General features: G+C 35.6%; 2 protein-coding genes and 1 long non-coding RNA gene across 3 annotated transcripts; 1 reads left to right on the top strand and 2 right to left on the bottom strand.

Moving 5' to 3' along the window:
• Nucleotides 1–579: 579 nt before the first annotated feature.
• LOC143303711 (uncharacterized) lies at nt 580–3,428 on the bottom strand. The gene is made up of 2 exons (XR_013060277.1): nt 3,142–3,428; nt 580–3,067 (listed from the first exon to the last, which is right to left on the bottom strand). It is a non-coding gene; the product is annotated as an uncharacterized LOC143303711 (long non-coding RNA).
• Nucleotides 3,429–3,710: 282 nt separating this feature from the next.
• Nucleotides 3,711–6,231, top strand: LOC117163063 (uncharacterized). The gene is made up of 5 exons (XM_033345048.2): nt 3,711–4,207; nt 4,284–4,392; nt 4,592–4,792; nt 4,869–5,078; nt 5,155–6,231. The coding sequence occupies exons 1-5, from the start codon at nt 4,056–4,058 to the stop codon at nt 5,209–5,211; spliced, it is 729 nt and encodes a 242-aa protein (XP_033200939.2). The 5' UTR covers nt 3,711–4,055; the 3' UTR covers nt 5,212–6,231.
• LOC117163061 (D-3-phosphoglycerate dehydrogenase) lies at nt 5,767–15,645 on the bottom strand. Its single transcript, XM_033345043.2, has 7 exons — nt 15,515–15,645; nt 13,743–13,883; nt 8,354–8,505; nt 7,127–7,479; nt 6,793–7,011; nt 6,266–6,703; nt 5,767–6,160 (listed from the first exon to the last, which is right to left on the bottom strand). Exons 2-7 carry the CDS (start codon nt 13,875–13,877, stop codon nt 5,916–5,918), a joined length of 1,542 nt encoding a protein of 513 aa, XP_033200934.1. The 5' UTR covers nt 13,878–13,883; nt 15,515–15,645; the 3' UTR covers nt 5,767–5,915.
• Nucleotides 15,646–16,219: the final 574 nt, after the last annotated feature.

The following is a 16,219-nucleotide window of genomic DNA, read 5'->3' as shown; positions in this document are numbered from 1 at the left end:
AAGCTCGTATTTCTTGTTTCGATTAAACCGTATTTCCTATCTTTCATTTGCCGCATATGCCATACCTTGTAGGACACTCTGTACTCGTTACTATGCCGGTGTAGTGTCCTGGAAGGATGTCATACGTAGCAAACAATTTTCTTCTAACCTCTTTGATCACTTCTTCTATTGTGCAAATCTATTTCGTCCATTTTGTATCTTCTTACCGCTTCTTTATCTCTATCACTTCTCCTTTTTTCCGCTATAGCGTTTAGGTTTACTCTTCACAACGTTATCGCATTTCCTCCTTTTATCGCCTTTATCGTATTAAACGTTGCAATTAGACTGCGGATTTTCATGTGTCCGTATGGCAAGTTGGTTAGTTGACAGTTCATAAAATTCAGAAAATCTTTTAACATGTGTCTGAGAAACGCATATTTGAAACGTCCCAACAACCCAACATCGAACAGACACGCTTATTTATTAGTCACTTAACTTGCTTGTCTCTGCCGGATACGTTATCGTTACAATACAAATTACACTACGGTGTAACAATATCACAATAGAAACAATTTTTCGCCTACAGTTCCATTCATCAAGATTCCTTTCGTTCTACTTATAGAAATACAAATTTCTATAAATATTCGCAGTCCGATTGCAACAAACTTTTCCTATGACGCATGCGGTCGTTTCTAAAAATGCAATAGAATAAATGGTCATGGATTAGGAGAACATTGTGAGTTATATGATAGTCTTCCAAAGTACCACACTTGCATAGCGCTGGACTCGCGCGCACACACGTCTGCCTGTAACGTGTGTGTGTCTGTGTGTGTGTGCGTGCGAGCGAATGAACGAAGAATAAAATAACAAAAAAATTAAAAAGCAAAAAAAGAAATCAACGGCTAGAACTAGCGAACTGCACGAAAGGAATTTCTCACCGACATCTCGGGCGAGGGTGGGGACAGGGGCGGGAACGGGGGTTTGCGTGATATCGACCGATATTCGAAAGAGATCGATGAGAAAGGAGCGATCATACAACGCGAAAACGATTGTCTAGTATTTAAAGAAAAAGGAGAAGACGAGGAAGAAGATGTAAGAAAAAAAGAAGATTCTCGATATCTGTAGTTCGTAATGTGTCTTAAGTTTTCCTTCCGAAGCTAGTAAGAAAGCCGAAAAAAAGAGAGACGTAAAACTCTTTTAAGAATGTAAAAAAGAAAGCAAGAAAATTCCTTTACGGATGTCGCGTATAGTAGAAGAAAAGAAGAAACGAAGTGAAAGAAAGAAAGAGCGTTAGGGGAAATATGTGGGGGAAAAAGCGATGCGATAATTAAAGAAGAAAAAAAAACAATAATATTATAAGCAACAAAAAGTGCTTTTATGAAATACAATATTATTTATACCATCCTGATGATATATAAATATATATCTATATATATATCTATATACACTATATGTATTCGAATTAGATTTATAAGATTATAAGAGATAAGATATGAATTCATGTACCGCGTAATAATACAAGGGTATAATAAATATCATATATGTATACATATAAACACATACATACGTGTACATGTAATGCACTAAGTGTAGGGGTATTACGAATAAACGAATAAATATGTATATGTATATGTATATATATATAGTTTATACATACGTATGTATTTATTTGTTTATTTGTATGAAAACTATCATATATAGATACGTACACACAAGTGCGCGCGCGTACACGCATGCACGCAACGGCACGCACGCACCCACGCCGCAAAAAACACCATTAAGAAGAAAATCTCAGATTACAACCAATATAATAATACTAATATTGTAATAATGCGTAGTATTATGTTATAATTAGTACTGTATTAAATAATAAAGGTTGTCCTACATGTGAACATACCAATTATTTATTCGAAACCCTGTCCGGAGATATCTATAATTACCTACGATATAATTTGAAATTTAATTAAGCTTTAATTTGAATTCTTACACATCGAAAAGAAACGCCTGAAAGACAAAGAATTAACACTTTCCTTCGAGGATACCATGACGATGAAACGTTATGAATAAAATTACCCAGTTACACAAATTATTATACAGAAAATTATGAATTGTATATAAAGTTGTACGATTATTGTAAACTTGCACATTCGATTGAATAAAACGACCTTATTTTGCAAATGGACAAAGTGTTTAATCACTAGTTATTTTAAAACCTTCTCATTATCCATATCCTTAAATACTTTCCAACTCTCATTAGTTTAAGTTATCAAAAATGGCGGAAGAGTTTGAGAAAATTGATAAATATTGGTAAGTATTAAAAGAATAAAATAGTATAAGCGTCACGTCTCGCGTCCCGCACGTCCGTAGCGCGAAAGTAAAATTGATAATTTCTTTCAAATCAAGGTAATTTAAAACGTTTATTTGAAATCGTGTTTACAATATTTGAAGAGAAAGGCAGTTAAACCTGCTAAAAGCTATATCTTGCGAAAACTTATCTAACTATGTTTTTATATTTACCTAACTATATTTTTATGACGATAGTAAGACAATTTAAATTTTAAACAAAGTCGGCAGTTTGAACAAACGTTGGGGATTTTCTCAAACATTTTCAAAAGGAAGACCCCGACATTTTTTCATCTCTGACAGATATAAATAAATGTAGTGACTCAGAGAAATCAATAATTAATTACCGCTCGTCAACCGAATAATTACCATTCGAGGAGTTAGTTATCATTTTGTCAACCGAAGAATCATCATTTTGTTATACGAAGAATTACCATTTTGTCAATCGAAGAATTTTATATCCGTCAGTCTGTCAATCAATTGTCAATATTGAATTCGAGTAAGATTTGAATAAATCATTACATATTGTTAATTTACTTTCGAACAACCTTAATCCTCTCTCGTGCCAGTATTCCTGCACATAGCAAGTTAGCCGAAAGTTGGAACTTATTGCCAGTTGCATTAAACGTCAGTTAACGCTACCTTCTCGTCGGTAACTAAATAGAACGTAACAATAAGACGTAACAGAATCCCTTTGAAATTCTCAGAAAGGTTGAGGATTCCTGATGTTGCGCCAAAAGCAATCCTGTAACAGACAGAAGATAATATTAGTTTAACCTATCTTATAATGTAATAAATTAAATCTAAGAATATTATAACCTTTTCTGAATAATAGTAATAAAAAAATTAATTTATTTGACTCCACAGAAATTGCTGAAATTAATTAACAGGTATCACGTTAGTGGTTTTATTTACTGAACAGAATTTGCAAATGTTTATTTATCTCTTTCGATGTTTAAATGGAATATAGGAACAAAGTTCAGGATCTAATTAGGATGATATACGATTGCAAAAGAAACAGTGAAAAAATGAAACTAATTTATATATCTTTCTTCGTCGCACAGTATACCCTAATCTTGTTAGGATTGCACGATCACACATTTCTCCTCTTACCTAACCTATGCGCGTTTCTCCCACCAAGAGCGCTGGAGACGAGGTGTGCTGATAATGCAGCCGTTCACCACGAGAGGTCCTTATTCTCAGTGTACATTTTTTGACAGGATTTCGCTTGACGATATCCCTACTAATCTCTCCTTCAGAATCACAGAAATAAAACTAATTTCAGTTAATTCCTCGCTGTATTCCTTTTTTAATTTTACCACCTATCTATTGATTATTATTAGGATTATTAAGGTCGTTGAATTTGTGTCTTCACAATATATAAACATATTGGAAAATATAGGGTACAATTTAAAAAAATATTGATGACCTTGAAATCCTGTAACGAAATGATCATGATCGTTGTATAGTGCGAAAATAATCGCTAATTATGAACATGTCACCAAGAGGAAAGATAATTTTAGAATTGTGTATGAAAATTAATAGTTTCCCGTCGCGCCTTTATTCAAATTGTTCCTAGATTAGTCGATCGGATGATACATGGAATCATTTATTTTGTTTAAAATACGTTTTGAATTATTGCATAAAACGAAGAGGTTAGTGTTAGTGACACCGAGTGTGGCAATGTTTTGACTAATAGCAGTGCAGTTACGCGTAGATCAGCCTTGTCAAAAATGATCAAGAAAAATGAGATTTTGTTTGTGTTTGCATCACTTTTAATAATTTTTTGCGAGCAAACGTCTTCAGAATGTAAACAATTAACGAGTTGCTCGTGCATGTTTCCAAACTGGCAAGGGTACAGTTTGATGCCGCTGGTTAATTCAAGGTCGGTGGATCGAATATCCTAACCTCTTCATATTTTGCTCGTTAACTTTTATCCGAAAAGAAATTTTTTCTTTTAGGTCTATAAATAGTACCGAACAGAATTGCGCTTTTTTCTTCCATCCTTGTACAAATAAACGACTGTCGAACGATCAAATGAGCGAATGTTACAAAGGAGATGGGGCTTCTGTAAGGAAATGTTTAATGAATATGCTATGGAATTTTCTCGTTTGCTCTAATTCTATTATCGATGTCATTCAACGTACAACGATTCACGATAGTATTTGAATATTTTTAGAAAGCTTTTATAAACATATTGTACAAAACATTGTGAAAATTCATTGGTACTGTAATATGTAATGACACACTACTACTATCATGATTCCAGTTGTGCGCCACATGCAACAACAATACTTTTGTGCTGGGTAAAGCAGAGGAAACAAAGATAATTATAGAGAGTGACGAATCGAAACCACCTGTTTTCATGTTTCATCATGAGAACTATACAACAACAATAGCCCTGTCATGTTGTAGTTCATGTGAAACACACTTGTACGTGGAATCTCTCAATAAAACTCCTAATGAATATGTAAGTTTCAAATTTTTTAAAAGGATTAGACAGGTGTTTCTCCTAATTCTCTTAAACTCTTGCGTTTTTGTTTCAGCATCTACTCTTAACGTCTACTTATGCTTGTAAAACATTGATGCACTCTAAGGGCCTTTCCATTGGTTCTACATTACTTATTTATCTCTTTGTGATTTCTGGAATATACTTTATTGGTGGAGCACTAACTTTGAAGTTCTTGAGGGGTGCAACAGGTTGGGAAATGATGCCCAATCATAGCTTCTGGCAAAGCCTTCCTTCACTCGTTAAAGTAAGTTAATTAAGACACAATTTAGGTTTTTCTCCATTTGTTTACCCTTGCAAACAATTTAATATTATATTTACAGGATGGAATCACCTTCACTTTTAACTGTTGTCGTCTAGATAGCTACGAAAGAATATAAATTTACATTTTCTACGATTATATTTTAGTATGTTTCAAATGCAATGAAAATTCATAGATTATTGGAGAAAGTATTTAGTTGGCTTAGTTAGCAAACGGACGCGTAAATAATGTTTTAGTTTACTGGTGTAGAATTGTCAATGACTGTATTTTCTAAGGTATATACATTTCTCATGCCTTCTTGGCCCATGTGTATGTGGATGTATCGTATTTATTCCATGAGAAATAATGCGCGCGGAGATTGTTGTAAATGCTGGTAATTTTGTGATACATGTAATATTTTATTAACGAGTACTAGCAATATAAAAATATAAATACTTGTGCGTATACATATAACGTATACACATACACACATGCACGTACGCACGCATACATATATATATATATATATATATATTTTTGTATATTTTTAGTTTTCAATACATGTGTACGTATTTAAGATTTATAAAGATTTTTAATTACATGTGATCATAGTACAGGTGTATTCACCAGAAACACAACTTATGTGTTTCTTTTTCCTACATTTTCGATTGGAGCAATAAATAATACGTATGCGAACAGAATCGAACATTGTATTACCCTTATATCTGCATAGATATAATTAATCTATATTGATGTAACAAAAATGTAACTCGATTTGCGTGAAACTGAGTCATACCGAGTTTTAAAATACTGCGCTTTTCTCTTAATTGAACAACATGGGCTTCAGAAGGATTCGATGCTGTCAACACGTACGGAAACTTCTTGATCGGTTTGAATCACCATCCAGCTTCCGCTGGCGTTCAAGTTGCAAACGTTGATGCCTTTTGTAGAGAAAGCGTTCACAATTTTCGCCAGATCTTGGACGTTGTTAGTTTGATACAAGGAGACGTAGTTCCCTAGAGCGATTCCATTGCCGAATTGTGCATCATTCAGCGAGAGCAACAGTGGTTCATTGTTACGGACCGTTCCTGGATAAAATTGAGAGAGAAATAGACCAAAACGATCGAAATAAATATACTGAGAACGTCAAGAATGATAATACATTGATAAAAAGTGTTTTATTCTCATCTTACCTTTGATCTGATGACCTTCGGCTTCAACAACGATTGCTTCCCCATCAGTCGATTCTTTGTGGTTTCCTTTAACATCAATGCCTATGTCCTCAGCTAATATAGGCGCACTTATCAAGTTCAAACCGTTTTTCGTTTGCCCTGATAAAATTCCAACGAGAACGGCTGTGTGGACGAATACTTTTTCTCGCATGCTGACATTACCAACTGTTTGGCTATGTACAATTACATTCAGTTTCCCTTTCAAGAACCGACCGATCAATTGACCCAACTTTTTCGATAGTTCGATCCACGATGCGTTCTCGTCTGACATGGCAGCGTGCAACATTGGTGCATTTACGATTCCGGTAACTGCATATTCTGTCGATTTACCAGACAATGCTAGAAATTGCTGGGCTATCTCTTCGGCCACTCGCTGCTGAGCTTCCTCGGTACTTGCTCCTGTAAGTCAACATTGAGTTACAACGAAGTTACTGGTAAAGATAAAAGATAACAGTTATTTGAAAAATATCATTGAAAAAGGTTATTACCTAAATGAGGAGTAGCGATGACCTTGGGATGTGCGATTAATTCAAGAGTGACAGGGTTTTTCGGTGGTTCTTCAATAAAGACGTCCAAAGCTGCTCCAGCGCAGTGATCCGACTTCAATGCATTCAGTAATGCTTCTTCGTCCACGATACCACCGCGAGCCACGTTTATAATACGTATTCCCTTTTTACACTTTGCCAAGGTCGTAGCGTTAATCAGATCTGAAACAAGGTGTATCTATTTGTAAATTAGTTAATAGAACGCGAATAAGTTATTTCTTCCAAATATTTCGTTCCGATACTGTAATGAAAATAACTGAGAAAAATTTCAAAGTACTTCTTGTCTGAGGAATAAGCGGCGTATGTACGGTGATGTAATCAGCTATGGGCCATATCTCATCTAAAGTGAGCTTCTCCACACCAATCTGGTTTGCGATTTCGCACGTGAGTAAAGGATCAAAGGCGATCACACGCATGCCATACGCTTGCATTCTCCGAGTCACTTCGCGACCGATTCGACCCATTCCGAGCACCGCAAGTGTCTTTCCAGATAACTCGAAACCGGAATACAATTTTCTGTCCCATCGTCCTTCTTTCAACGACTGAACCGCCTGAGGAACGTTACGTGCCAAACTAGAGATTAACGCGCACGTCAACTCGCAAGCGCTGATGCTGTTTCCACCGGGTGTACTGAAAAAAATGCATAATTGCTTAGCATTTTATTTAATACATCGTTGACCGGGCGATTTATAATATTTATTTGGAATATTTAATATTTCCAGACAAATTAGCCTTTGATGCAACATAATGTGCCACCTGAAATTTTATTGCACGAATTTGCCAAAATCATGTTCAACAATGTAAATCCTATATATGTTTACCACTTTGCATTTGTACAGGTTTGGCTATCTGCATCTTCAAAGTTGCTGAAAACAGTTTTTTTCCATATTTCAACGAACGTAATAATCAGGTGGCAAAAACTTTCGAATGAAAGAGATAATATCGTAGATGTAAAGAATATCTATGAAATGAAACGTTTTTCAATCGTTAATTATTCTTGTAAAATTAAATCTACGAAGTTGAGAGTTGGTGAAAATCTAGCTTACGTCATTCTTAAAAAATGTGCCAAATTTCGTCGTTAAATATTTATTAGTTTTTGCAAAGTGTTATTTACAGTGTTAAGTAATATTTACTATTCCTCATACATGTTACCATATTTGCTACTCCCCATCACGTTGCTCGACCTTAGGTTTCGAGATATTCGCAAAAAAATACCCCAATCTTAACACGCTACGTTTCATCCGATAGATATTTCCAATATCTGCAAGCCTTGTTCGAAGCTTTCTGTTTTTGTTCCTCAACATGATTTTAACAAATTCGAGCAATAAAATTTCAGGTATGTACCATCTTTAGCACAACGTGACGCCCCCTTGTGGCTAATTTGTCTGGGTTATTATGCAAAAACTAACGTCCGTGGTTGAAATAATTGTTCTCGTCGTTCAATTATCGTGAGAGTTAACGAAGTTACAGTAACAGAAGAGTAACAGAGAGTAAGCGGACATACTTTAACACGATGACTCCCTTTCTCGTGGCAGCTTGAAGATCGATGTTATCGACGCCAGTGCCAGCCCGGCCAACCACGCGGAGCTTTGGACAACTAGCGAACACATCGTTGACCACCTTTGTCTCCGATCGTACGATCAATCCTTCGTGATTCTGTTTCATACGTATAATTATGTGAATAGTACGTTACTTGCAGCGACTGGCGAAAATATTAGTATACATTTAGACATTTTTTTATGTATTATATTATTATATAAAACATTTTGAAATTTCATTAGCACTGTAACGAGACACGGCTACCTTAATTGTTGGTCTAACCTGGAACGGATCTGAAAATGTATACAATAGAAGTTACAAGTCGTAAATACCGTCAAAATACTTGCATGGTTAATTGTTGTCACTACATCAACAAGCCACAATATATAGCGAGACCATCTTTAGCGTTTACGATTGTCAATCGTTCGTTAAGTGTATGTTTGCAATAAACGCTTTTGTAATTTCTAATAAGCACGATAAAAGCATCGGCAAATCAAATGAAACTTACGATACGTCAATGAGAGGAGTTTTCTAGGGAAACCATTTCGACAAAATTTTAGTCCTATCATTAGGATAGTTATTGACCTAAACATGATTTCTTTTACTGTATGGCGTTACTTATCTGTAAATATCTGGCAATTTTTCAAGACCTTGCGTCTGAAAATTTTTTCTTCAAGTTATTAAATTACGACACTTACGTTTTTACAGTAGAAACTGCCTATCATGTTTATTAACCGATAATTTTTTCAGATTTTTCGAAATGCTGCGTTATACATAAAAAAAAAAGAATTACCCGGGCATCTAACAGTGACCTATGTACAGATTTATATAACTGATATAACGTGCACATCGTCTGAGTATTATCATCGCATGCAATTCTAAGTAGCTTTATTTTTATTAAACGAGTGAATTTTAAACTATTCTACCTTTTACTAATCGCTGTCGATCGCAGTGTTTGCTCAACTATTAGCTCAACGGTGAAGATTTAGCTGAGTATCGTGTATACCTCATAACGTGTGCGTAGCGTGTATGTAGCATGCGACGAATAACGAATTATCGTAACGATATGCCAGCAACACTCGATAGGTAGCGCGACTGCCGTTTGCACATTCGCATCAAAGTGTTCTTTTTATTCTCGTGCAGCCATGTATTATTATCTTGTTTTTTCAAGTAACGCGAGTTTATATTGCTTTCTGAAGTCATTATTTCTGCCAAGTGTAGCACTGCCTGAAATATTTGGTAGGACCCGGTAAGAATAAATCGTTATTTCAAGAAAAGTAACAATATAGTACAATTTCAAGCGAGATGCCGACATATTCACAGCAAAATCTACAACTTCCATACAGAGTACATATCAAACTCAATTGGCTGCTCGGGAATAAAAGGGCATTTTACATGCTCATATATCGTTGCGATAACCTATTGTTTATCGCACGTTAGATACATGGCACGCATTATAAAATCAGACAGCGATAAAGATTAGCAAAAAGTATATTCACTCGTTTAATAAAAATAGAACTATTTAGAATTGCATATAATACTCGTACGATATGCACGTTACATTAACTATATAAATATATGAGTAAATATATGTATATGTCGGAGATGAAAGGACGCCGGAGCCGTCCCCCTGGAACTTCGGGAAAATCCGTAAAATTGCAATTAAAGTTTACAGTCGTAATTAAACAATTTGCCGTCATCCTGCCCAATTGTACTTGTTTCCGATTTGTGATAATAAACTTGGGCTCAAGGCGACCACCAGTCGCCGAACGTAGCCGCGATCAACGGGACGGGCGTTCCGTCCAACAAAGACGCGGAGTTACAGTATGACCCTCATTAAAAGAAACACCCATAGAGGTCCCTTCGGACAATGAATACCAGATGTGGAGGCACGTACACAGCACAAGCCCAGCCAGCTTGGAGACCCGCTATAAAACCTGGGTTTTCGGCAATTAAGATTTTTGCAAACGGACAGGCAGCTTTTGTCGCAAATCGACCAATCGACAGCGACGCCGATCGGAGGAACTGGCGTACCTAGATACACTACCAGAGGTCGTCTCGGTGGTGACGTTGGGACGAACGATCTCATCGACGAAGGGACCAACACCGCTTGATCCGCGAGTAGTACACGTTCGAGTCAGCGTCAGTCTATCTCTCCTCCCGTTGACCGCGGATTCGTTACCGGTCCTAAGACCAACGTCGCTCACATCGCAAGTGCCCCATCACCGCTGTTGATTGTCGAGTCAGTAGTGTCCCTACTCGTAGCATCAGGCCGCGTCTTCGTTATCACACAACGATGGCCAACTCCAAGGGAAGTCTATCGAACGCCCACAACCCCGTTCCTGACTCTTCTCCGACATATATATATAAATATGTATAAATATATATATAAATAAATATATGTGGAGAGCTAAAAGCTACTATTTCGAAAAATCTGAGAAAATTAATAAACACGACAGACTGTACCTGTCTTCTACTGTAAAAACGTAAATGTCATCATTTAATAATTTCGATAAGATAATTGGCATTTTCAAACTTTTCCTAATTTCCCAAGAATTGGTGTTATGCGTATTCAGCTATGCTGTTATAATCACGACAGTCGTGTCTCGTTATAGCGCTAACGAGATCTCAAAAAATTTCCCATAATGCACACGATATATCGATGAAAAAAAAATTGTGTGACAAGCGTTCGAATATTCTCGCGAACCACTGTAAATGCGCTCTTCACGCTCGTCCTGATAATGATAAGCAGTGGCGGGTTCAGGTGCCTTTCGCAAGTATGTTTTTCAAGCTTCCTCTACGAGATCTAAATTTGCTTGTAATTTATATTTTAATATCTTTGATACCATAACTTAAATAATCTAATTCGCGTTATGTAATTAAATTAATTAAATTAATTAGCAAGTTGTCGAGAATGTGGCATTTTTATATTTTGTTGCTCTTGGGGATTCGCCATTGATAATGGCCTGTCGGGAGCTATCGCGGAAATTGCATGTCTACGGGCGCACAATAGGAGAGAGGACTCGGCCGACACAGATAAGTACAACGACCCATGTAGCTAAACCGGTATTCACGTTTGTCGACCGAACTGGATCTAGCCGGTTACACCGACTTCGATGTACGCGGCAATTGATCGAGATCAAAGAAAAGAAAGAGGGACGCGAGAACGGGAATAAAGCGGTTTACACACGCTGAAATACGTCTGCGATAGTTCGATAACATCGACGTTTCATGAAACCGCGTAAAGTGGAACTCACAATCAGTGCAGTGAAACGAAACTTTACAAACACTACATACGGCTTCATTAACTTAGATAAAACAATAACTTCGCTTTTCTTTCATTTGGGGATTAAATTCAATCATAATTAGCGATTAACACAATTTTTTTCCATTGCATATACTGCTATGGAGTTTTTGAAAAAGTAGTCACAAGCTTTCTGTACGAAAAAACCAATTACTTGGGAAAATCGTTCTTCTGGAAAAGCGATGGATATATCTGGATTATATCAACTCTCGGCGATTAAATTCAGTTATTTGAACGTGAACTCGGATTTTACGTACTCTAGCTGTGAATATGAATGTTTGTTTCCCGGGCGAGTTCGGATAAATGAAGTTCCATCGTAGTTTGTAATCTGATACCTATATTCCAATACTATTGCTATTATCAATAATGTAAGCTATTATTAAACTCTGTTGAACTATTATTAAATTTCGCATAAATGTATGAACATTCGCAATCTATCAATAAACATATTATGATGCTCAATCCTTAAGATTGAAAATTCGGCATTAATGTCACGTTTTACGCCTATTTGAAACTTCTTTACATCAGTATGGGACCTTGCTCGCTGATTAAGATGGAAGATTCTCTTGCTATTACTAGATGATTCAATTTCGTTAGTCGTGTTGCATATTATACCCTTGTTTAGATACAACCGGGGCACGGCAACCATATCTCTCTTTGATGACAAATTACACGTATAAACAATCGTGTTTGTAATATCGGTTATCGGTTAGAGTGTAGTCATTGACACCTTCGGAAGAGAATTACCCTGTGTAAATCTATCGACGAATAAGGAATACATAAGCTGCATCTAATTGTGACGAGAATTTTACACGTTACTACTTCCACCAGATTAATTGTACGTGAACTATGATATGATTAATCTCTGTTTCCGTTCTACTGCCTTTCAAATGTATGCCTTATGTGAGAAGAATCCATCAAAAGTTCGACACAGTAATAGTGGACAAATATTTTTGGTAATTATCTAACCCACCTTTCCGATTTCAAGAATTTTTCAATATGTTGTAGAAATGAACATTTTGAACAACTCTATTCTTCACATGAAACCGACCCTTGGCCTTAGTTCCCGAGATATTTGCGAAAAACTGCCCGTACCAATATAATATATTTTGCCTATAATTAATTGTACACCCGTTACAACACGACACGGTGGGCGGATAAAATAGCACCTAACTCAAATCTAACAAAAAATGTGCTAATAATGTGTCTATATGTGACACGGTAACAAACATAGCTGACACGTTTGCCGCCTCGCTCAATTTCCGTTTATATAAGCTACAAACAAAACACAAGGATCAGGTTTGGATTAAGCGTCATTTTATCCGGTCGTTTATTTATTAATAACTCGGAAACTAAGATCGAGCGGCGGTTTCATGTGTAGAAAAGAGTTGTTGTATTCAATAATCATCGAACTCGGTGAGGTGGCTGAGATATTGATATTTACCATATTTCTTCCATTTTGTGTACGTTGAAAAATGATGACATACTAGACAGAACATTTTAATTAGGAAAAGCAGAATCAATACTAGTTTGCGCATCTTGTTACAACCTGAGTCAGGAGAAATCTCTATGCATGCGTCGCCATATTACAACGTGCGCAGTCGACTGTGTACGCAGCATAGGGGGAAAGTGCAGCTAAGCCTAATCGTCGCTAAATCGAAATGGCGTAAACCGGTTTCTCCATTCGAAGCAAGATAGAAATGTACATTACCGTGTACTTGCATTTGCGAAAAAGCAATAATATAATCGAAGGTGGATGAAAATTGGTTCTGCGAACAGTTGCCTTATAACAGTGCTAAGAAAATTGTTAATGCCTCATATAACGCACGTAATACATTCACAAAACGGGGTTACGAGTGTTTGACTGTATTCGTAACCTTATGTCGAAAATATCAACTTTTTGATCGAATTGCACCAGATGCTAAATATTTATACGCATTAGTGTAAGTAAAAAGTAAATATATAGATCGATCGTGACAATTTCATCGCGTCTATGTACAGAAAACAAGAGAAAGAAAGAAAGTTTCGATTAATGAAAGATTGTGTATACCTGAAGCTCTTTTATTAGTTCCTCCTTTGATAGCTTGTATTTAGTGGTGACCGGAATACCGTGGCGAACAAGCAGTTCGCTGCAACACGCATCCACAGGATCGCTTATGAGAACGCTTCCGAGTGTGCTGAACATGTTATCCTTGAAGAAACAAACAGAACCCCTGAGTGTATTTCTGCCATGTAGATTTCCATTAGATATAGCTAACCTACGTTCGTGTTCTCCACGATTTCAATAGCTTGTGTTCGATATACAGAGTGATTGCATAATAATAGTACAATAGTGCTCGTTTAGCTCGTCAACGTGTTCACTGTCACGGTAGTCGTCGATGACCTATGTTTCTTCTTTACTAAATTTTTTATACACTTACGGACTAGAAAATTTTCAACAATGTGAATCACCTAGATAGCATTGCCAGACAAAAGTGCGTAAATTTATTTTATTTTAATTAATATACGCTTTTACATTCAAATTGTTCACGAACTACGAAATGCCCGTAAAATTCCACTTGTTACTGAATGCGATGGATTTGATTCCCGTGAAATGAGAATTAACCAACAGTTATTACTTACGTACTCTTTAAAACAGAAAAACTTTTTTAAGTTTGGACGGAACAACTTGAGATTTTTTGACAAGTTAGAAAAATTAGTTTATTCGACGACGTGTAAAAATAGTAAAAGTCACTATTTAGAACTTTTTTATCTGAGCCTGTAATGAAAATTCAAATAATACGTTTTCTAGACTTACCTCGGTCATATACAGTTTTATATAGAAATCGATTGATGCAGAAACAAGCGACAGGTATCAAAAAATGTATCAAGACTCATTATAATTTATTATAGGCCGAAAGTCAGTTTCAACCATTTGTAGATCATAGCAACGTTAACGGTTTTCGATAATTACATAAATCTACACAAACAAATATAATTACATAAATCTACAAAACATGTTATTTAAATCCTCATTACAGGCTCAAAGAAAAAAGTTGTGAACAGTGACAGTTGTTTTTTTGCACGTTGTCTAGTAAATTAATTTTTCTAACGCCTCAAAAAGACTCAAGACTTTGATCCAATTTAAAGAAAGTTATCTTGTTTTAAAAAGTTATGAGAGTGACTACATGTAAACGTCCGCCTTGAAAGTATAGATAGAAAATTTTGCATTCACGGAAACTATGAATATAGAACGGATTATAGAGGTAAATATTAAAGGTCGCTACATATTATACGGCACGGAACGTCACGTGACGCCAACATAACTTATAAGTCGGTGGCATTCATAGTATAAACGAGGTATTAGAAGATGTGTTTTAATATCTTATCATGCCGATACCGGTGCCGTTTTGTAAGTAACGTGCTTACACTGGTTCCTACCATACAATATAAACATCCGTATTTGAAAATGTGTTTCTGAATCGAATGGTTCCATAAACGTACCGTCTTTCAACAGATGATATAACAGTAGCTATAAAATATATTCACACATAGTTTTATTTATTGTAGCATTTACATACTAATTAACTAAACTGAAGTATATTAAATGTCATGTCATTTAATACTATTTTCGTATGAATACAAAAGTTATATACTATGAAAACAATAAAAAATCGTGCTATTGGAGAATAAGTTTATGTGCCAATATCTTCGTATTATTTAGTAGTATTACATTTTTATATGATTACAAAAATTTGGTACTAGGAACATGAAGTATAGAATCTGACAAAAAAATATGTACAAATAATGCATTCAACGTTGATTTGATTGACAGATACATACCTTGTAGAACGCCTTTCAGTGTCTTCGAATGTGCGTGAAGATTCGTTGAAAATGTAAACTGTCCGCCTGACGATTCAACTGTAAACTGCCTGTTCCTTGGTGATTTATCTTCTTATAGGAGTCTCCCCACTCCCCAATCGCTCGAAACTCGAGCGTCTACCGTCGCTCTTACTCGTTATTTACCGGATTATTGCTCTGCATCAAAAAGCAAATACTGTGTCGGAAAAATCGCGAAACTATTTTGTGTTCTATCTATTTGTTGTTGGATTATTTATTTTAATTCTTTGTGATTCACGAGTGAATTTTGGATTATGTTTGGCTCACCAAAGGAATGAGTAACTTATTTTGAAGATTATTGTGTACGTTCGTAAAAGGTATTATACAAATTTATTGAGATTTTTTGGCAATTACATTATTTTTATATTTTTATAAACATAACCTAGGAAATAGAATCACAAAAAGTACTTGCATAAAAAGTAATAGAAATAACAGGAAATATTTCGCATTTTTGTGAACATAACCTAAAAAATAGAATCTTAAATACGTGAAAATATACAAAATGCATATGATATAGAAAAATATAGATAAATATGAAGCGAAAGTAGTAATATAGTTGTAATATACAATAGTAAAACAAATCTCTATTTACGGTTTTCTATAAACGTACAAATTACTTAAACTACAATATTTAGCGTACAAATCACA

This window comes from Bombus vancouverensis, chromosome 16 (genome assembly GCF_051014615.1).
Source record: "Bombus vancouverensis nearcticus chromosome 16, iyBomVanc1_principal, whole genome shotgun sequence".
Lineage (NCBI taxonomy): Eukaryota > Metazoa > Arthropoda > Insecta > Hymenoptera > Apidae > Bombus > Bombus vancouverensis.
Note: the sequence above shows the minus strand (reverse complement) of the source record. Positions and strands in the feature narration are given on the sequence as shown.

Bases quoted from the DNA above. Each gene is read 5' to 3' on its own strand.
- LOC117163063 (XM_033345048.2), top strand. From the start codon at position 4,056: ATGATCAAGAAAAATGAGATTTTGTTTGTGTTTGCATCACTTTTAATA. The intron at 4,208-4,283 runs GTCGGTGGATCG...TTTTTCTTTTAG, and splicing joins ATGCCGCTGGTTAATTCAAG to GTCTATAAATAGTACCGAAC. The intron at 5,079-5,154 runs GTAAGTTAATTA...TTATATTTACAG, and splicing joins GCCTTCCTTCACTCGTTAAA to GATGGAATCACCTTCACTTT.
- LOC117163061 (XM_033345043.2), bottom strand. From the start codon at position 13,877: ATGTTCAGCACACTCGGAAGCGTTCTCATAAGCGATCCTGTGGATGCG. The intron at 7,480-8,353 runs GTATGTCCGCTT...CATTTTTTTCAG, and splicing joins AAGGGAGTCATCGTGTTAAA to TACACCCGGTGGAAACAGCA. The intron at 7,012-7,126 runs GTACTTTGAAAT...ACCTTGTTTCAG, and splicing joins GCTTATTCCTCAGACAAGAA to ATCTGATTAACGCTACGACC.